Here is a 23547-nt window from a genome sequence, read left to right on the forward strand (position 1 = left end):
ATTCCAATGTGCTTTCTGCATAACGGAACACCACCCAGCTCCCACATTACAGTTCGCCAATACCTCAACATCTTCTCAGATTGCGGAGAACCTGTTGCATGGCCTGCTGCATCAGTGGGCTTAAACTCCCTGGATTTTTACCTCTGGGAGCATCTGAAAAGCGTTGTGAGCGATTAACCACTTCCTGACAGGTAGACCCTGCAATACTATGTTCACAACGCCAGTGACTCTATTCAGAGAGAGGCCACAGCATGCGAAAGAGTGCAGCAATCCGTGATGCGAAATGTGAACACGTGCACTCTATCTCACGTAGGCCACCTTGAAAATCTATTGTGACGTGGATGTGATGCAGCTCTGCACTGTAGTCTGAGACAATTTGTTGTCACTGCACGCACACCGTCCATTTACAGACACAAGTCCATGGGATCTTTTTTTCTCTCTTTCCCGTCTGGAACCCGTCCTTGCAGTCTGTCGGTTTTATTAATGTTCATCTTCTGTAATATAGGGTGTAAGAACTCTATGCAGACAAAATTCTAGAGTGTTTAGAGTAGATAAGAAAAAACATTTTTTGATGCGACAAAAATGTCACAGGTACAGAATTTCCCCACTAGGGGTCGATGATGCTTCCGGCCTTAATGATGTTCGGAGACGTTGCTCAAACTGCCGTGTGATGGATATTGTTTTGTTGATACTGCGGACCACTTATGAATTTCTTTTTGTTGGGAGAGATGAAACGTTTAGTGCATAAGACACCGACAGACGCTCCAGAAGAGACGGTTGTACGTTTGGTTGCAGCCATTATTCGCGAAACATCTAGTTGTTTTGAGCGTGTTGGGCAATCATTAATACGCAGATGTCTGTTTTGCATTAATATCGACAGGCGACAATTTCAGCAACATTTCTAAAACAACATACAGCACACATCTGTTTGAACATCATCTCTGGACATCACTAGCGCCAAATCTTCCATGTACTGTAGTAGGGAAACGGCACACCTGTGGCATTTTTGTCATCTCGCCGAACCTAAAACTCAAAATGCTCATTTCTAACTTGCTCACGCCAGGACTCCACGTGTGCTTTCGACTGTATGGCGTGAAGTGCATTATCCATTACATGTTGTTCGTGTGGCCAACATGTATAAAGTTTGTAAAAAAAAAATGTTTCTTTTGTATTCTATGCAGTTCTTATCGATGTAATATTACGGTTACAGCCACTTCTAATTACTACGTGCACTTTGACGTGCCATATGGAGGGTAGAGCAAATAAAAGTGGCACGGACGCGTGGATACGATTGGACTTGGATGTAAGAATATAAACATACCGTGTGAAATGCACACCACGTGTACACCTGCCACGTGATCCCTGCCGGTTCAGAGTGCAGTGCAGCCTGTGTCAGTGTGAGTGGAGCAGTGCAAAGGGGACGACTGTACTCACATTGGAGTAGCGGGTGTTTGTTGAGGAGAGTTACGTGACAACAAAGCTGTGGAAACGGTGTCGTCAGCTGTTTGGTGAGAAGTTTAAAGGTGTCAAAGTGCCAGCAAAGGGTGCCATACAACGCTTAGTCCGAAAATGGCGTCAGGTATCATCTGTTTTGAACAAGTAAAAACACATGCCGAAACATACTGACACCCCAGAAAATGTGACTGCAGGTCACCAGTAAATACTTCAGAGTCCTACCAAATCAACCTGACGCCTGTTGCAAGAGACCGGTATATCAGGTCGATCATGTGAAGGAACATTCTACCTGCACCTGCACATGCATGCTTACCGAGTGTCTGTTGTTCATGCATTAAAACCAACAAATGTTCCTCAGCACCTCCAGTTTCGTGAGTAGCTGTTCACTGAGATAACACTCAACGGCTTGGACATGAATCGTTCTGTACGTATGATGAATCTGGGTTTCACCTGAGTGGTTATGTCAGCTCACAGAATCACAGGTTCTAGCCAGCGGAGAAGCCACATAACTCCCACTAAACGCCATTGCGTGATCAGAAGGTTGGGGTTTCGTATGCAGTGTCTCCACGCCGCAATATTGATCCCATCTTCTTTCATCAGACGCTGACTTACATTGCCAACATTTCGAAACCATTTGTGGCAGTATTAACGGAGGAGTAAAAGACGTACAGTTACTTCCAACAGGATGGAGCAACCGCCCATACAGCCGGCCAAACCATGGAGCACATTTATGCAGTCTTCACGCCTGACGCCGTTATTGGCAAAGGTCAGTGGTTGCGGCCCTAGCTGGTCACCCACGTCACCTGACCTATCAATATCGGATTAGTTTGTGTGAAGAGCCCTTAAGACTAAGGTCTAAGGTGTATCACAACAGCCCCCATAGTCTTCAAAAGGTGCAGCAAATGATTTCGGACGAGACTGCAGGAATTCCAGCAGTCCAGTTTCGATCCGCCTTCAGCAACTTCCCGAGCAGGACTCCAAAGCGCCAAGTGATGAATGGTGGTCACTTTCAATATCTGCTATTGTCAGGTTAGTGCTGTATTTCCCTTCCTCTGCTGTGTTTCTTTGTACCCTGGAACTCTGTTCTCTAGGTCACTTTTATTTGCCCCACCCTGTATTATGTAGTTGACCTCTAATGTAATAATTTACGAAATTAATTATACAACGGAGGTGCAGCGCAACAGTAACAAGATCAGAAAATGTCAGAATCAGTATGAATTTCCGCAAAGCAACTGCGCAATTTTGACGTGAAAATTTATTTGCAAACTAGAGAGAGATTCTAGATTTCTTGGTAAAGTCACACATACCATCATGAATTGTGTTCATGTATAGCACTTAAAATCAGTTCAGGACAACTCCTTACCTTGGATTTACATCCAAATTTTTCATTCACTTCTATATCTCTATAAATATTCTCAGTTTCACGTACTTTTGCGATGAGCTTACTCACAAAAATATCGATAATTTTTAATTTTATTCTGTTAGTTGTGATCTAGCCTTAGTATTGTTAAGGACGTAATTTTAATCCTCAAAGGTGTTGTACTGACACACTTACATTGTGAAGTGGATGATGAAGTGTTACAGGAAACCAGAGAATGTGTATGAGAATGAAATTTTCACTCTGCAGCGGAGTGTGCGCTGATATGAAACTTCCTGGCAGATTAAAACTGTGTGCCAGACCGAGACTCGAACTCGGGACCTTTGCCTTTCGCGGGCAAGTGCTTTACCAACTGAGATACCCAAGCACGACTCACGCCCCGTCCTCCGCAATATCCTTGCTTTCAGGAGTGCTAGTTCTGCAAGTTTCGCAGGAGAGCTTCTGTAAAGCTTGAAAGGTAGGAGACGAGGTACTGGCAGAAGTAAAACTGTGAGGACGGGGCGTGAGTCGTGCTTGGGTAGCTCAGTTGGTAGAGCACTTGCCCGCGAAAGGCAAAGGTCCCAAGTTCGAGTCTCGGTCCGGCACACAGTTTTAATCTGCTAGGAAGTTTCAATGTGTATGAGGTTCGACGACTTTGGAGTACTGAATTTGGAACATCGCCACCTTCACGGTTAACAATTACAAGATTTCGAGACAAGTTTAAAGTCGAAGGTGCACGATGTGAAGAATGGGCGTACTAGGAGAAAGAGATGTTCAACAGATAACGAGAGTGTGGCTGCAGTGGTTCAGCGACACGCACAATCCCCGAAAACGTCTGTGAAGCAATGCTATCATGAGTGTGGGATCAGCAAAACGAGTGTTCACAGAATTTCGTGGACTCGCAGGTGGAAGCTTTACATTCTGACACTTCTTCACTCTCTGAATGATGGATATCTCGGTACGTGAAGTGAATTTTCTGAGTGTGTTATCATGCATCAATATACACTGCGACACTTCTCAGGGATCTGCAGGAGGATGATCCCAATAGGCAAACTGAAATTTTTGAGTGGATCATCAACGTGTTTACTCCACGAAAACGGCAAATGGGTGGGAGAGCGGTGTGCTGACCCCACATCGCTCCATATCCGCATTCGATGACGCTTTTGCCCTGAGGATGACACAGCGGACGTTTCCGAGGCCTGTTCGGACGGCGTTTAGTTTTCGTCAATACGTGTGAAGCAGGTCTTCTTTCTTTCCTTCTTTCTTTCTTTCCAGTAGTTTTTCATTCTTCCCGTGCGGTTTTCTCTTCTTTCTTCTGCCCATATTGCATCTGTCGTGCTTTACACAATGCAGGCTTGGAGCTCTAATATTTAAGAATGTTTGGACGAAATCTAAACCTTTATCTTTCAAATTTTGAAATTCCTTTTTAAAAATTTGGAAAAACGACACTGTTTTTTCTCCGTGAACTTTCTTCCTGCACTTACGTATTAATTTCTTAATCTGCTCGTCAGGTGGTCATTCCATGATTCTGCTATTTTGCATTTTTTAACTGGCCTCGGCATTAACTCCGTTCTCAATTGAGGCACAACCAATTCATACACTCATCTCATTTTCTTTGTATCGGGTAGCGACGACCATCCTTGAGAAGACGCGGCATCCCTTTCGTTATAGTACCTAATGACATTAATCACAGTATATAGAACTTACGTGGCTTAGGCCTACGAAACTATACGGATACGAATGCTGTCGGCGAGGGCCCTGCCTGACTGACCGTGACAACACTTCTGCTGCTGGTGAGTGACTGGCGCAAATCAGCAGTGAGGAAGGCTCTAGCCAGAGAACCCACAATGAAAATCTGGTTGGCGCCTACAAACGAGTCGGACAATCTACGTAGCCGTTTTTACGACCCCTCCGTGCCCGCATCCTTGGGGAGGGGGGGGCTATCTCACCATCCCTTCTGTACGGCCATGTAACCAACACTGCAGTGTGGTCAATGAATCTCCTAGTAACACCACATGTTGGTTCCGGTTATTCAAATGGGCTCCATCATTTGGTTCACACTTGTAGGTTTCTGCTCTGGTGCAACGAACTTCAGCTCCCAACGACTTAGGCTTGTTATGGCGTTTTCACAGGTCACACGATGCACTGTGGCCCACTCCTCAGCCGCTTGGCTACTGCTTCCGCCTGCACCTGGGGCTGTAACTAGGGTTGCCAGGTATCCGGCTTTAGCCTGACATTTCCGACTTTTTGCGGTTGTGTGCCGCCAAATGCCAACAAGGCCGGCCTGTCCGGATTTTGTTAGGCTTTTTAGCGGTGAAGTAGAGGACGCACAAGTAAGGCCCGTTCCAAGCTAATGGTGTAATTTCGAGGAAAAAGCATAATGAGAAATAAGAAGGATATGTAAGTGTACGAACCAGTGCTATTAACTTCGTCTATGTCCTACGTTTTTCTTCGTAGGCCGAGCGAGCCTAACACACTATTTTACTAGCACGCTACGTGCAGAGGGAGTGAAGTACAAGGGCATGCTGAAAAGTAACGTCTCCGAATTTTTTATGTAAAACTCTTGCAGATTTTTAAATACAAAAAACGTTACTTACATTCTTCATACACTCCTGGAAATTGAAATAAGAACACCGTGAATTCATTGTCCCAGGAAGGAGAAACTTTATTGACACATTCCTGGGGTCAGATACATCACATGATCGCACTGACAGAACCACAGGCACATAGACACAGGCAACAGAGCATGCACAATGTCGGCACTAGTACAGTGTATATCCACCTTTCGCAGCAATGCAGGCTGCTATTCTCCCATGGAGACGATCGTAGAGATGCTGGATGTAGTCCTGTGGAACGGCTTGCCATGCCATTTCCACCTGGCGCCTCAGTTGGACCAGCGTTCGTGCTGGACGCGCAGACCGCGTGAGACGACGCTTCATCCAGTCCCAAACATGCTCAATGGGGGACAGATCCGGAGATCTTGCTGGCCAGGGTAGTTGACTTACACCTTCTAGAGCACGTTGGGTGGCACGGGATACATGCGGACGTGCATTGTCCTGTTGGAACAGCAAGTTCCCTTGCCGGTCTAGGAATGGGAGAACGATGGGTTCGAAGACGGTTTGGATGTACCGTGCACTATTCAGTGTCCCCTCGACGATCACCAGTGGTGTACGGCCAGTGTAGGAGATCGCTCCCCACACCATGATGCCGGGTGTTGGCCCTGTGTGCCTCGGTCGTATGCATTCCTGATTGTGGCGCTCACCTGCACGGCGCCAAACACGCATACGACCATCATTGGCACCAAGGCAGAAGCGACTCTCATCGCTGAAGACGACACTTCTCCATTCGTCCCTCCATTCACGCCTGTCGCGACACCACTGGAGGCGGGCTGCACGATGTTGGGGCGTGAGCGGAAGACGGCCTAACGGTGTGCGGGACCGTAGCCCAGCGTCATGGAGACGGTTGCGAATGGTCCTCGCCGATACCCCAGGAGCAACAGTGTCCCTAATTTGCTGGGAAGTGGCGGTGCGGCCCCCTACGGCACTGCGTAGGATCCTACGGTCTTGGCGTGCATCCGTGCGTCGCTGCGGTCCGGTCCCAGGTCGACGGGCACGTGCACCTTCCGCCGACCACTGGCGACAACATCGATGTACTGTGGAGACCTCACGCCCCACGTGTTGAGCAATTCGGCGGTACGTCCACCCGGCCTCCCGCATGCCCACTATACGCCCTCGCTCAAAATCCGTCAACTGCACATACGGTTCACGTCCACGCTGTCGCGGCATGCTACCAGTGTTAAAGACTGCGATGGAGCTCCGTATGCCACGGCAAACTGGCTGACACTGACGGCGGCGGTGCACAAATGCTGCGCAGCTAGCGCCATTCGACGGCCAACACCGCGGTTCCTGGTGAGTCCGCTGTGCCGTGCGTGTGATCATTGCTTGTACAGCCCTCTCGCAGTGTCCGGAGCAAGTATGGTGGGTCTGACACACCGGTGTCAATGTGTTCTTTTTTCCATTTCCAGGAGTGTATTTATTCTTGATGTATACGTACTTGCAGGCCTTTGCTACTAGAAGGCTCCGAATTGTAGCTCGTAATATAGCAGTTTGTAACATAACTATGTCGGTGTATAAGAAACAGCGTGTTGTAATCGAGTTTTTAATTCGAAGAGTTCATCCATACGTGGGGCACCCTCTACTTCAGCATGTCAGTGACAGACCACCCACGAGTGCTGCGACATCTGCATCAGTCCGGCGCCCTGCGTCCACTGTCATCGATTTCTTTTGTTGGGTTTCGGGCCGTGCCCAGTCGACCATCTCAATTGTAATGTGCATTATGACAATACAACATTTTCGTAGCAATCTGCCGCACTGATCCCGCCCCTACAGAGGTGGACATGACTGATCATCTTTCGTACAGTCCGACTTGGCCCCCTCCGGTTTTCATCTTTTTCCAAAACTTAAAGAACATCTTAGAGGACTTCAACTATAGTGACGAAGCGGTGCAGGCAGAGGTGGGGTTGTGGCTCCGTCAACAAAGTCAAACGTTCTACGGTGATGGTAGCAACAAATCGGTATGTCATTGGGAGAAATGTGTTCTTCGCTACGGTGACTGTGTTGAGAAATAAATACGTAGCCGTGAAGAATAAAGATGTGGAGCGTTAATGTTCGTTTTATTTAAAAAGCTTTAAGGGTTTTAGCGTAAAAAATCGGAGGCATTACTTTTCAGCCAGCCCTCATAGAATGTACCAATCAGCCGATGCGAACCCGCCAAACAAACTATGGTTACTTGTTTATTTATTTCTTATTTATTTATTTATTTCTTATTTATTTATTTATTTCTTATTTATTTATTTATTTCTTATTTATTTATTTATTTCTTATTTATTTATTTATTTCTTATTTATTTCTTGATAAGTCTCATTGAAATCACGAAAATTAATTAATATCTTTTCGTTTTTCGTCCCAGAAGAACAAAAATTTGTTTATTTTGTGTAACAAAGAATTTTTAGTTTACTTTAACCTAAGATTATCTTTCGAAGAGGATTTACCCGCTAAAAAGACCGCCAAGTTATAACGCTGCTTATTGATTGGTTTTTAGTTTAAGCACCTTTAAAATGATCTCGCAAAACAAAACTGCGGTTCTAGGCGCTTCAGTCCGGCACCACGCGGCTGCTGCGGTAGCAAGTTCGAATCCTGCCTCGGGGATGGATGTGTGTGACGTCCTTAGGTTAGTTAGGTTTAAATAGTTCTAAGTCTAGGGACTAATGACCTCAGATGTTAAGTCCCATAGTGCTTAGAGCCATTTAAAAAAAACTGATTGAATTTGATTAGTAATAAACGACTGAAAACACCCAACTTTCTCTACTTCCATTTAAAATAAATAGTCCGTCTTTTAAGGTAAAATGTCCAGCTAACATAACGCCGAGTTTGGATTTTCTAGTTTTGAACTTGGCAATCTTATCTGCACCGTGCTCTTAACCTAAAGTAATCGCTTCTGTGGCTTTGTGATCTACGCATTTTCCATGCTCAAGTGATACTATCTTCACTGACAGTTGATCCCAAACCAAGGCAGTACCAGCAATGCGCATTAGCACCCCACATCTGACACATTTGTACGGCCATGTATGGCAATGCACACCAATCCAAGCACACACAAGAAACACCAAAGCAAAGGTACGCCAGCGATCGGACACAAATCCAGAAAAACCAGTGGTGACATAGGAGACAGGCTCTCTGCTGACCGAAACTGGAAGTTATTTTTTTTAAAGAAAAGAAAAAAATACATTTTATTATTTCTGACTTTCATGTTTGAAGGAAACGAAGACTACTCGAAACTCTTAATCTATATTTCTAAGGAAAGAGAGAAACTCCTATAGCTAGGTGTGATACGAAACAAAGAGTTGTTGAAATGCAAATCTCGCTTAACACCTCCGAACATCATTTAGGCCACCCAGGATGTGCATAATATCATTTACTAATGAGTATACCCACAACTGAACACAAGAAAACTTTGCTCAGAAGTCGCTATTTGTATCTAGTATGTGAAGCTTTACCTTTTCTACAAAGAGCGAACCCAACCGAAGGGTGGCATACAAGGCGCAAAAAAGTCAACCTGGAGAGCGAAAAGTTTAGGTAATTTTGAGAGCAGAGCAGTTTACTCCTGACAGCGATGTTAATCCTTTGGAAGCTTGACAGGAGCTAGTAACCACAGCCTCTGACCAACATTCGTGTTTTCTAAATGCAGGCACAGCTTGACCGAGAGGCAACGTACCTTGGTGAGATCATCTCCGTACCATTCTTCAGCGTAGCCTATTTCGTCTGCGTCCAGCTTGAAGTTCCAGAGGCCATCTAGAGACTTCACCTCCCTGGACTCGGATTCTCTGGGATACAGCACGCCACCTTTCGCGACTGGCGCCAAGGCCGCTGTAGCAAGCAATAGACAAAGTCTCCACATGCCGACGATAGTATCCTGTGAACAAGACAATGAATCGAAATAATTAACGTTTCTTGAGTATTCGGGGAACCCCCCTTACTTACATAGAGGAATTTCAGAAGCCAAGCATATCTTTAAATGGAGAAAAGTAAAGCGTCACTTACAGTTTGCTTTTTGTTTTTCAAAATGGCAGAAACATTATTCGCCGAACAATTAGTTGTAATCAAATAATATATGCGAAATCTTTCAGTACATCAGAGAAACTGACAACAAACCCCGAACTGAAAAAAAAAGAAAACTTGCAGAATATGGGACATAAAGGTGAACGAGAATTGCTGCCGACCAGTGTACGGAATGAGAACAAAAGAAGAAAGCAGAAGACCATCCTAGTTACCGAAGAGTGATATGATGACTGTAAGGGAGGGGAAAAGGAGGAGGAAATTAGTGCTTAATGTCCCGCCGACAACGAGGTCATTAGATACGGAGCACAAGCTCGGATTAGGGACGGATGGGGAAGGAAATCATTTGTGCCCTTTCAAAGGAACCATCCGGACACTTGCCTGAAGCGATTTAGGGAAATCACAGAGAACCTAAATCAGGATGACCGGACGTGGCTTTGAGCCACCGTTCTCCCGAATGTGAGTCCTGTGTGGTAGCTACTGCGCCACCTCGCTCCGTGACTGTGAGGGGATTGTGAGATCACTGGAAAATCTGGGAAAAAATATGAAACAATGGAAAGTCCAGGTTGGAAAACCAACACTGTAATGGAAAGGATATATCACTACTCACTGTAAGGATGACACTCTGAATTGTAGACAGGCTGCTCCGACCAGAGATAGCTATCATGTGAGCGTGTGGTGTGCTTTCTTTTGTGCCTGTGTGTGTTTTTCTTTCTGAAGAAGGCTTTGACTGGAAGCTCTGTGTGTAAAGTCTTTTCGTTGTGCCTGTTTGCACCTCAAAGTGTCACCTTTCTGGTGAGGAGCAATGTATCTTTTTCGTAATATTGTCGATACAAAATATGACTAAGCTAAATTTTAATTGTTAGGCCTCATGAAGTGGAACTAGGTAATGCGTTCCAGTCTCGATAGTGACTTTATCTTCGGAAAATGTAAATGGGATCTGCATCGTGACTGACAGGAAAGTGTGAAGCGACTACGAGCAATGCCATGACGTGTATTTTTCCTGTCAACTACAGTTATTACAAGGGTGATATGACTGCACGGGTCGCAACTCTTGTATATCGCAATTGGAACAAAGTACAAACATCATGTTCTGCCAAAAACGAGGAAAACCCGCTACCGAAACGTTTCAAATGAGCGTTTTTCGTAGGGGAGAGACAGTTTGAAGGATGATGGAAGTACTGGCCGACCACAAACGGTCTGAAGTGAATCAAGATTGAAGAGTAGTAAAGTTGCTGTGCGCCAGCCACTGCCAAATGGTAAACGATCTCACAGGTGCAGTCGGACGTCGGCCACGCTATGTGCTACGAAATTCTGACTGATGATCTGAACATGTGTGTTAGAACATGGTGATTGTTTGACGACTTATGAGGACCTGGCCAATAATACTGACGATGATTCGGCGTTTCTCAGCCAGATCCTACTTGGAGACGAAACATGATGTTTCTTGTACGATCCACAACTGAAGCCCCAATCCGCGACCTGGAAAACGCAAGTACCACCGCAACAGAAAAACCACGACAAGACAGGTCAAAAGGCAAGATGAAGATTGAAGTGTTTTTTGATTCAAATGGAATAGTTGGCATGGAATTCATCCCATATGATGCTACGGGAAACGAAAGCCGCTACAAGGAGCTCCTTGACATTTACACGATTCAGTTCGTCATAAGCATCCTGAGCTTTGGATTGGGAAGAACTTGCTGTTGCTAAACAACAACGCTCCTGCACATTGTCCTGTCTTCGTCCCAGAGAAAATTGCTAGGTGACAGGTCATCGTTTTGCCACACCTTCCGTAGTCACCTCCTATCGCAATATACGATTATTGTCTCTTTCTCCACAAGAAAGCACACTTATGTGGGTGTCGATTTTATTCAGCCAAAGAGAAACCCCGAGGGACCTCCATGCCAGCATGTTTGAGAGGTGCTTTCAGCAGCTAAACTGAAGCGTCAAAGAAACTGGTATAGGCTTGCGTATTCAAATACAGAGTTATGTAATCAGGCAGAATACAGCGGTGTGGTCGGTAACGCCTATATAAGACAACAAGTGTCTGGCGCAGTTGTTAGATTGGTTACTACTGCTACAATGGTAGGTTATCAAGATTTAAGTGAGTTTGAACGTGGTGTTATAGTCGGCATACGAGCGATGTGACACAGCATCTCCTAGGCAGCGATGAAGTGGGGATTTCCCCGTACGACCATTTCACGAGTGTACCGTGAATATCAGGAATCCGGTAAAACATCAAATCTCCGACATCGCTGCGGCGGGAAAAATGATCCTGCATGAACGGGACCAACGACGACAGAAGAGAATCGTTCAGCGTGACAGATGTGCAACCCTTCCGCAAATTGCTGTAGATTTCAATACAGGGCCATCAACAAGTATCAGAGAGCGAACCATTCAACGAAAAATCATCGATATGGGCTTTCGGAGCTGAAGGCCCACTCTTGTACCCTTAACGACTGCACGACACAAAGCTTTACGCCTCGCCTGGGACCATCAACACCGACATTGCACTGTTGATCACTGGAAACATGGTGCTTCGTCGGACGAGTCTCGTTTCAAATAGTATCGAGCAGATGGACGTGTACAGGTATCGAGACAAACTCATGAATCCATGGACCCTGCACGTCAGCAGGGGACTGTTCAAGCTGTTGGAGACTCTGCCGGGGTGTGGGGCGTAAGCAGTTGGAGTGATATGGGACCCCTGATACGTGTAGATACGACTCGACAGGGGACACGTAAGTAAGCATCCTGTCTGATCACCTGCATCTATTCATGTTCATTGTGCATTCCGATGGACTTTCACAATTCCAACAGAACAAAGCGACACTCCACACGTCCAGAATTGCTACAGTGTGGCTCCAGGAACTCTCTTCTGAGTTTAAACACTTCCGCTGGTCACCAGACTCGCCAGACACGAAAATTATTGAGCATATCTGGAATGCCTTGCAACGTGGTGTTCAGAAGAGTTCTCCACCCCCTCGCACTCTTATGGATTTATAGCCAGCCCTACAGGATTCATGGTGTCAGTTCCCTCCAGCATTACTTCAGATATTAATCGAGTTCATGCCACGTCGTGTTGCGGCACTTCTGCCTACTCATGGGGGCCCTACGCGATGCGATATTAGGCAGCTCTACCAGTTCCTTTTTTTGGGGGGGGGGGGGTCTTCATTGTATGTGAACGTTGGAAGATGACCATAGCGGCCAACAGTGGCTCCTTTGAGGGAGGATAAGGAGCTATTTAATTCTATATTCTATGCTGTGGCCCTATGGCCTTCAGGCCAAAAGCTAATTAAAATGAATAGGTGCACGCCATGGCTGTATGGCTTTGTGGCCACACACACACACACACACACACACACACACACACAGACTCTCTCTCTCTCTCTCTCTCTCCCTCTCTCCCTCTCTCCAGTAAAGAAAAACAACTAAGAAGAGCACACGCCTTGCTACGCGGTATCTTTTGAGACATCAGCGTTCTTGCGGGTGTCTACTTCCCAGGCGTTAAGTCCCAAGACTTTGTTGACTCTAGCAGTACAACAGGCCTGGCCAAAGAGTGCTCCGGCTGCACTCCTGCCTAGCACTCCGAGCACAGTGACGAGTACGACTGAGGGGTGAGGGCAGAAGGGGAAGGAAAAAGCTGCGGCTAGACGCTGCTAGTGCGAGGCAGTCAGCTTTTAATAGTTTGCTAACAATATCAATTTGCCTTCTGCATTAGGAATGCCATGCTAAGTTCTTAATACGCTACCACAGAACTATGAGATGGGAAGACATTCATTGGGGCACCAGTACAATAACACCGACAAAAATGATATAATGCACTTGTCTTCTGATGAACAAGCGTGAATACTGACTGAACTTAATGCAGCTATTAGGGAAAGAACTGAGTAAAGGGCAAATACAGCATTGACAAAATCTTTTACTGTCGATATCACCAATTACTTGAATCACTGCAAACGGATACGGCAGACAAAATTGATGCTAACAAACAAAAGGTAATCCAATGGGAAAAGCAGCTTCACGTCCATGACGTTGAACAGTTATCAGAAGTCAAGGCAGTCATTTGTGGACCAGACATAACTGACTACGTTTCCATGACTGAGACACTTCATCTGTAGTCCAGTAAGAGGTTCCAAGGCTTTGAACGTGCAAGATAAATTTCGATTTATTTGTTAGGACATCCTCTCTTTTGGCTGCTGATGTACGTACTCATTATCTCCAACTTTAGCTGACAGATGTACAGTGCAGCACCAGGATCAGTGACCTGTTTTTACTATCCAGAAATTTTCAAGACTCCTATAAAACGTTACCTCAAGAGCAATAGCCTTGACTGCACAGTCAAGCCGTTAAAGTTGTTTCAGTATATGGTTCAACACATTGTACAAACACTTTTTGTCCGTTATGAAATTGAGAAAGTTCTACCAACGTTCAGCTTTACCAAATTTTAATCTGATTAACACCATGTATTAGTATCACAAATCAAAGTTCCAGACATATTACATATCCTAAAATCAAAATATGTATAAATTTAAAAACATCACAACTTTGAGTCAGATGCCTGCAAGTCAGGCTTTTTGTAGTTCACTCACTGTATTATCACTGTCTGATGTACTTATTTAATTAAACAATGAAAGTTATTGCTTAGAAGGAAAAATAATAACTTGATAATAATCACGAGTGATAAAATACTGCTTACAAAAGTATGTTAAAATGGTAGCCTCTTGAAAGTAGTTGCACTGTGTCGCAAACATATCTTCCTAAGTTTCTCACGTGTGTGGCCTTCGCCGTATAGCTGTCTCATTCACACATCGGCTCGAAACAGCGTAGTTGTGGGAGAAGCTGGAACGTTGAACAGATTCGCCTCTGTTCGCGGAGCGCAAGTTCACTCTGGGAGCGAAAATCTTGGCCAGGCCTCAAGCATAACATCTTTTCAGGAGACTATCCATTTCATTCAATTACTCCTCTGAGTATTGTTCTGTCTCTGGCAGAAATAAAGTCTTTTCGGCAGACGTTAAAATTTTTATTTCTTCTCCCTGAACTTTAATTCTCTCTCCAGACTGTTCCTGGGTTTCCTTTCCTGCTTGCTCAACGTACAAAATGAACAATACCGGGGACTGGCTACAGTCTGCACTCACTCCTTTCTCCACCTCTGCTTCTATTTTATGTCCTTCGGCTCTTATAACCGCAGAGAGCCTTATATAGAGAAATTGTTAGCTGTTGTAAGAGGTTCAGTTCCCATAGCTGAATTTTTTACGAAAATATTGAAACTACCAATGAAACTAACATTTTATAACTTCCCATCAAATGCCTGTACAACATTCTGACAAGCTAATATATTTCTTGGAAGTACATCAAAGTATGCATTGCATTCAAGACTTCGTCGTTCCTAACGTATAAGTTGTGTAATGTTTAAGTTTTGAAAAGTAATTATTGTGTTCAGTTGTTTGGCATTATTATTATAGATTATTATGCTGTTAGAATGACTGGTGGTGATTGCAACATATACACTCCTGGCCATTAAAATTGCTTCACCACGAAGATGACGTGCTACAGACGCGAAATTTAACCGACAGACAGAAGATGCTGTGATATGCAAATGATTAGCTTTTAAGAGCATTCACACGAGGCTGGCGCCGGTGGCGACACCTACAACGTGCTAGCATGAGGAAAGTTTCCAACCGATTTCTCATACACAAACAGCAGTTGACCGGCGTTACCTGGTGAAACATTATTGTGATGCCTCGTGTAAGGAGGAGAAATGCGTACCATCACGTTTCCGAATTTGATAAAGGTCGGATTGTAGCCCATCGCGATTGCGGTTTATCGCATCGCGACATTGCTGCTCGCGTTAGTCGAGATCCAATGACTGTTAGCAGAATATGGAATCGGTGAGTTCAGGAGGGTAATATGGAACGCCGTGCTGGATCCCAACGGCCTCGTATCACTAGCAATCGAGATGACAGATATCTTATCCGCATGCCTGTAACGGATCGTGCAGCCACGTTTCGATCCCCGAATCAACAGCTGGGGACGTTTGCAAGACAACAACCATCTGCACGGACAGTTTGACGACATTTGCAGCAGCATGGCCTATCAGCTCGGAGACCATGGCTACGGTTACCCTTGACGCTGCATCACAGACAGGAGCGCCTGTGATGGTGTACTCAACGACGAACCTGGGTACATGAATGGCAAAACGTCATTTTTTCGGATGAATCCAGGTTCTGTTTACAGCATCATGATGGTCGCATCCGTGTTTGGTGACATCGCGGTGAACGCACTTTGGAAGCGTGTATTCGTCATCGCCATACTGGCGTATCACCCGGCGTGATGGTATGGGGTGCTATTGGTTACACGTCTTGGTCACCTCTTGTTCGCACTGACGGCACTTTGAACAGTGGACGTTACATTTCAGATGTGTTACGACCAGTGGCGCTACCCTTCATTCGATCCCTGAGAAACCCTACATTTCAGTAGGATAATGCACGACCGCATGTTGCAGGTCCTGTACGAGCCTTTCTGGATACAGAAAATGTTCGACTGCTGCCCTGGCCAGCACATTCTTCAGATCTCTCACCAATTGAAAACGTCTGGTCAATGGTGGCCGAACAACGGGCTCGTCACAATACGCCAGTCACTACTCTTGATGAACTGTGGTATCGTGTTGAAGCTGCATGGGCAGCTGTACCTGTACACGCCATCCAAGCTCTGTTTGACTCAATGCCGAGGCGTATCAAGGCCGTTATTACGGCCAGAGGTGGTTGTTCTTGGTACTGATTTCTCAGGATCTGTGCACCCAAATTGCGTAAAAATGTAATCACATGTCAGTTCTAGTGTAATATATTTGTCACTTTCTTCTTGGTGTAGCAATTTTAATGACCAGTAGTGTATGTGCTGTATGTTTCTAGAAATTTGTAAATAATTAGTAATGAAAGGGCGTGTGCATCATATTGCGTAATCGAGCCGTGAGCCACATACACTGTCTGATCAAAAGTATGCAGACACTACCAAGTAATGTGGAATTTACCACCAAATGTTATGAGAGGCAGAGCTGCCTCTATAAAAGGAGGAATGGAGTATTGCGTTATCAGCAGAGAAGGAGTAACAGCAGAATGCGTCGGTCAGTTGAGCTCAGAGACATCGCTGGTGGACTAATCATGGGTTGCCACCTGAGTAACAAATCAATAAGACGCATCTCAACCCTTCTGGAGCTTCCCAAGGCGACTTTGGACGATGAGATTGTGAAGTGGAAACGCAAAGGAACAGCTACAGTAAACTAAGACAAGGCAGGCCTCATGTACTGAAGGGCAGGGACCGTCGAACACTGCGGAGAGTTGTTTTTAAAACCTCGTGAAACTCAGCGGAGGGATTCACTCGTGAGTCCCAAAGTGCTACCAGCAGTGCACGTGGCACAGTGATTGTGCGTCTGGAGTTACAAACAGTGAGGTACAATGGTCGAGCAGCTCGTTAAAAGCCACACATTTCTATAGTCTGTAACACTTGAGGTGGCGTTTAGAGCGATGCCACCGGACAGTGGGTGATTGGGAACGAGTGATTTGGAAATGGGTGACTGTAAACGAAAGATCTGGATGATGAATCACGCTGTACCCTTTGGCAATCCAATGAAATGGTCTGGGTTTGACGAATGCCTGGAGAATGTTACTTGCATTTATGTGTGGTGCTAACAGTGAAGTACAAAGCAGGTGATGGTACTATATAGGGGTATTTCTCTTGGTTAGGGTGTGGTCCTTCTGCTGCGCTTAAGTAAACGCTAAATGTGGAAGAAGATAAACAAATTTTACAGCACTGTGTACTATGTATATTACAGGAACAGTCCAGATGCGATGATTCTATCAGTAAGAGAATGTACCCTGTCACAAAGCAATATCTTTGATGAAGTGCTTTGCGGACAATAATATTACTGAAATGGACAGGGCTGCCCAGAGCCCCGATCTGAACTCAATGTACCACCTCTGGATCAGTCAAAATGTCGATTTGTTTCCAGACCCGACGTCCAACATTACTACATTCTCTGGTTTCAGCTCTTGAGAAACGATGGCCTACAATTCCTCCACAGACATTCACACACACCATTAAAAGCCGTTGTAAAGCCGAAGGGTGGACACACTCCCTTTTAATGACCACAGAAAGCTGTCCGGATGCATTTTATCAGATAGTGTATGTTCTTGGTCCCTGGTTACGTCCCAGTCTCTGCTTACAATCTGAATAAAATTTATTATCAATGGCGGCCAAAGACTCCGGATATGTGAAGTTAAACCCATACGCCCAGATAACTTGTTAAAGAGCGCACAGGAGCGGATAGAGGTTCAGAGAAATCGCTCACCCTTGGGGAGATGAATCCCCTTAAAGACGAAATGATCAGCCATGATCAAGGGCATGCGAATTCAGAAGGCTTTGGTACCCACTGCCTTAAAGATGCGTTATGCGTAGCCGCAGGAAATGTGGCCTGTAACTGACAAAAAGAAAAAAAAAACATTAGCAAAATATTGTACATTAGTACCCCATTAAGATTCTCAGAAGAAGACTGCCAAGGGGAGGTGACCGTAAGAAAAAGATTGAAAAACAAACGAAACGATAACGTTCTACGAATCGGAATGTGAAATATTAGAAGTCTGAATGTGTTAGGCACATTAGCAGATATCTGCAACAAGAAACAATGTAGACACAGCAGGAGATAGTCAAGTGAAATGGAAAGCTGAGAAGGATTTGTAGTTAAATGATTATAGGGTAATATAAACAGCAGCAGAAAATGTTTAACGGGAGTATAATTCGTTGCGAATAGAAAGGGAGTTATTGCGAACAGTTTAGTGATATGATTATTCTCATCAGAATTGACGACAAACCAATGAGAACAACAACGGTTCAGAATGGAGGGATAGGAAGGGTATGCGAAAACACTGAGGGATAACTCAATAAGTAAAGAGAGATGAAAATAAATAACCATGAGGGATCGGAACGCTGTAATAGGGGAAGCAATAGAAGACAAATTAAGCGGATAATAGTGATAATACTGGCTTGGTAGTAGGAATGACAGAGTAGGTAGACTCCTTGATCTGCCAACAAAATTTCAGCTGGGAATGGCAAATATACTGTCCAAGATTTGAAAGTTCCTGACAGATTAACACGGGAATCTGGGACCTTCGCCTTTCGCAGGCGAGTTCTCTATCCACTGAGCTGTTCAAGTACGACTAGCAAGTCCTCCTCCCCCCTCTCAGATTCACTCCTGCCTTTCAAACTGTGGCTAAGGTATTTCTCCACAGAGCGCTAGACCCGCGAAACGTCAGCAGAACTCCTGTGAAGTTTGGAAGGTAGGAGAGAGGGTACTGATGGAATTTAAGCTGTCAGAGCTGGATAGCTCAGTCGCCTGTGAAAGGCAAAGCTCCAAAGTTCTAAACCCAGTCTAGCACACTGTTTTAATCGGCAGTGAAGTTTCAAATCGTCAAACACTTCGCTGCAGAACGAAAATTCATATTTAACACTGACAAAGGACCGCCAGAGAAGAAGGTATATTTGAAGAAGGCCTGGATGCACGCGAAGGCATTAGCTGTATTTCATCACGGTGAGATAGAGATTCCGAAATCTGATTTTGGATTATAAGATGTACCCAGGGGTAAATACAGAGTCAGCTCATAATTCAGTAACTAAAGTGGAATACTAAAGTATCGTGGAATTATGAAGTGTGTTTCAAGTACTGTATGGCTGTACACACTGCAATAGTAATACCATATTAGGCAGAATTAATTTTTCCCCAAGCAGCCGAGTGTGCACTGTTTTGCAACTTCCTGACAGATTAAAACTGTGTGCTGGACTGGGCCACAAACGTAGAGCACGAGAGAGATGCTGGCGGTAATAACCGAGTTCTGCCAAGAAAGCATTACCACAGTGGGCACTTCGGTTGAAGAAGAATAGAAATCTCTAAAAAGGGCAATCACAGTAGTCAAATACAGAAATATAGATACAAGGACGGCAACTGCGAAGAAAACTTGTGCAACGGTAGCAGTAAAAGTCACTTAGGAGTAAAATAAATACGAAATGCTATGGTGCTACGGTGAAATTTCTCCTGCAAAAATGTGAAGGAATCGAAAGTAAAATAATCACCGGAAGAACAGATTAAGCATTCAGAAAGCTAACTTATTTTAGGTGAAATTAAAAACAACGCCTTCGTCATTGAGAATGAAAAGGAAATTCCATTGTTAACCGCAGAGTAGAGAGCGGATAGGTGGAAAGAGTACATTAAAGTTCTGTAGATGGAGAGAAATTGTCTGATGATGTGATAGAAACAGAAATGAAAGTCTGTATGTAAGACATAGCAGATCCTGTATTACAGTCAGAGTTGAATAAAGGATTGGAAGGCTTGCGATCAGATGAGGCAGAAAGGCTAGGTAACGCCTCATCGGAATTTCTAAAACAATAGCGCGGAAGTGGCAACGTAAGGATCATTTTAGTTAATGTACAGATTCCGAGACTGCAGACATATCACTGATCTCTCGGGATCATCCACACAATCCCGAAGGTAACAAGGTCAGTTAAGTACGAGAACTACTGCACAATCGGCTTAACAGCTCATGCATCCAAGTTGCAGACATGAATAATACGGGTATATAGAAGAATGGCAAAAAAATTGGAAGATCTGTTAGATGACTGTCAGTTTGGCTTTCGTAAAGGTAAAGGTACCAGGCAGGCAATTCTGACGTTGTAGTTGATAATTTAGGCTGGACTTCAAAAAAATCAAGACAACCTATGGTGTACATCGACCTAGAAACAGCATTCAGTAACATCAAATGGTGCAAAATCTTTAAAATTCTATGAAAAATTGGTACGCAGGGACTTCAGAAAGTAAAGTACAGATATTGTGGTTCCAAATTTCGTGCACACACTGCTCTGCTACTGTACGGATAACAGGCGCATCACTATGGGAGTGAAACGGCGCAGCAACTGGAAACGCACTCCAAAGCTGAAGTACGCAGGACAGTGCGGTTCTTGTGGGCGAAAGTCTAAACTACATACAGTTTCACCACGAAATTCTATCGGTATATGGACAAAGTGCAGTGTCACGTCCAGCCGTAGTGAAATAGTGCCAAGAACTTGACCAAGACCGCACACACGTGGCTGATGTAATCAACCACAGAGGACAATTTCTGACACAATTTGGGAAGATCATCTGGGGAGAAAACGATTTTCTGAGGATATTTACTCATCAATTCTCGAATGGCTCCGTGACCAAGGAACGGATTCTACCGTCGAAGGGTTGAACGACTGGTTGAACGTCCCGATCGTTGTTTAGAGAGACTTAGTCACTGTGTCGACAAATAGTGTCACGTATCTGAGTCATTTTGAGTGTAGTGCGGTATTCAATAAAAGTTACTCGGCCTGACATAAGAATGTGTAAAATACATTTTGAAGTCCCTTCCTATAAGCTATACGAAAATATCGATAATATACAACAGATACGATGATGGATCGATAAGACTGGTAGAGCAAGAAAGAAGTGCAAGAGCGTTCATCTTGTATATCGACGAAGCCATGAGGGAAATAAACGCAATTTTCATGAGTGGGAGTAATATTAGGGTGAAACAACATCGATGATAAAATTCGCTGAAGAATTTGCCATCTTTTGTGCTTTCTTTTGTGAAAGTGAGGTAGAATTACAGGATTTGTTTTGTAGAAAATCCGGTATCAATGATGGTAAAACAAATTTTACTGTCCGTCTAGATTGCATTCGTTTCTAATGCTATTAGAAACATTATAGCTTTACAAATGCAGAGGGTGCCCAAAAATATGGAAAGACAAAAAGCAACACATTACCATTCCTAATACTCGTACAGCGTAGGAAACACGTTGGTATTCAAAACAGGTTCCAGGCATCTTGCAATGATTCTTCCTGCAAATAGTACACAAGTTCAGGTAATGATGATGGAGTTGGATGGTGATCACACACCCGTATCTTCAAAGTAGACCACAAAGGTTCAACAATATTGGGATCCGGTGAATGTGGTGATCAAGGGAGATTCGACAATTCATCCTACTGCTAACAATGCTAATCCTGCACATTTATAGCTGTGTCAACATGGACGTCTTCTTGGAACACAGCATCACCATCCGGGAACAACCATTGTACCATGGGATGGACCTCATCACGCCAAATGATCCACAGCCTTGGCAGTAATGCGATCTTGCACAGTAACCATGGAGCACATGGAGCCTATCACGGCGCCAAAGAGGACTTCCTGCTAGCAACTCCAGATGCAGTGCGCTGGATTGAAGGACTGGATATTCAGTTGTAAAGACAATGTTAAGTTTCTTGTGTGTCAATATGTACATATGTATATGTAATTTCATGATATGTCTGTATTAGCCATATGCTTAATAACATGGAATACCACGACATGGCTACCCCAATCACCACCTAACTACCGTCATGTTTCGCTTTTGGGACATAAACTCGTCCAGAAGCTGGAAATAGTGGGGAACAAGACTCATCAGACCAAATGACTTTCTTCCATTGCTCCATAGTCCGTTTTCCTGTTACGGTTATTTTTATCACAGATGAGTGGTCTTGGAATGCCAGCTCGCCATCAATTCCCTTCGTGTTGCTTTGGTGCTGACATGGTTCGCGAGTGAGACATTCAGATCCGCAGTGATTTTTGCAGCTGTGGTCCTCTTATTTTTCGTCACAGTCCTCTTGAATTACTATCTGTCACGATCGCTCAATACACACTTTCGTCCACGTTGAGACTTGGTTGATGATATTTTTCCGCTTTCCCTGTATGCGATGTAAATCTTCGATAGGGAGAACCTTTAAAACACTAAACACTTCGGTAACTTTGGTTACAGAAGAACCCAGTTTTTGCCCATGTTCTAACTCACTGAGCTCCGTCATAATGCACTCACAACTCCACAGTACAGCCGGCCGGAGTCGCCGAGCGGTTCTAGGCGCTACAGTCTGCAACCGCGCGACCGCTACGGTCGCAGGTTCGAATCCTGCCTCGGGCATAGATGTGTGTGATGTCCTTCGGTTAGTTAGGTTCAAGTAGTTTAAGTTCTAGGGGATTGATGACCAAAGAAGTTAAGTCCCATAGTGCTCAGAGCCATTTTTTTGAATCCACACTACACTGTTCAGACCACGTATTGTGGACATTGCACAGGTGGTGTTCGCGGTCAAATACAACAGTGTAACCCGCAGGCCGAGCTAGCATCTGCATTTATGTTCAAGCATTCATTTCTCGTAGTGCTTCGCCGCGCGGTGTAGCGGCGCAGTCTTAGGCGCCTCGTCACGGTTCGCGCGGCTTCCCCCGTCGGAGGTTCGAGTCCTCCCTCGGGCATGGGTGTGTATGTGTCGTCCTTAGCTTAACTTAGTTTACGTTAGATTAATAGTTTGTAGGCCTAGGGACCTATGACCTCAGCAGTTAGGTCCCATAGAAACTTACCACAAATTTGCAATTTTTTGGTGGTGCTTTCATATTTTTGTCTAACCCCTGTAAACGAGAATTACAGGATCTGTTTAATGGAATGACCAATCTAATGGGCATATAACATGGGGAAAGTAAACCTAAGAAAGCCGAACGTAATGAGAAGTAGCAGAAATGAGACAAACGAAGAACTCAAAAGAAAATTTGGTACCACCTAGTAGACGATGAGGGTAAAAAAAAGTCTATTAGCATTAAACACAGGCCTTAATTTGAGGAAGAAATTTCGGGGAATGGACGTTTGGAGCAGAGCATTCTGTGACAATAAATCATGACTATAGGAAAATCAGAAAAGAAGAGAATCGAAGCGTTTGACATAAAGTCTTTAAGTAGACTCGTCAGGTAAGAATTGAAGAGATTCTCCACAGTATGAGAAAGGAACGAATATATGTGAAATATTAACTAGAAGAACGGATAGCATGACAGAACATGCGTTCCTCAGGAAGTAAGTTCCATGGTACCAGTGGAAGGGCAAACAACATACGTAAAACGGCAACTGGAATACATCCAACAAATAATTGAAGACATTGGTTGTTAAGTGCTCATCTGAGACGACGACGATGGCACAGGAGAGGAAATCGTGGCGGGTCACATCAAACAAGTCAGGAACTGAGGAAAGAAAAGGCAACATAAC

The 23547-nt window shown here is 44.5% G+C and overlaps 1 protein-coding gene across 1 annotated transcript in view; it reads right to left on the reverse strand.

Annotated features, from left to right (window-relative positions):
* Positions 1-23547, reverse strand: part of LOC126411226 (beta-glucuronidase-like) — a 136423-nt gene that overhangs the window by 109803 nt on the left and 3073 nt on the right. Inside the window, exon 2 of the mRNA XM_050081349.1 lies at positions 9086-9283. Within this exon, the coding sequence (XP_049937306.1) occupies positions 9086-9268 (183 nt within the window). The 5' untranslated portion in view covers positions 9269-9283. The remainder of the gene's footprint in view (positions 1-9085; positions 9284-23547) is intronic.

This window comes from Schistocerca serialis, chromosome 1 (genome assembly GCF_023864345.2).
Source record: "Schistocerca serialis cubense isolate TAMUIC-IGC-003099 chromosome 1, iqSchSeri2.2, whole genome shotgun sequence".
Classification (NCBI taxonomy): Eukaryota; Metazoa; Arthropoda; class Insecta; order Orthoptera; family Acrididae; genus Schistocerca; species Schistocerca serialis.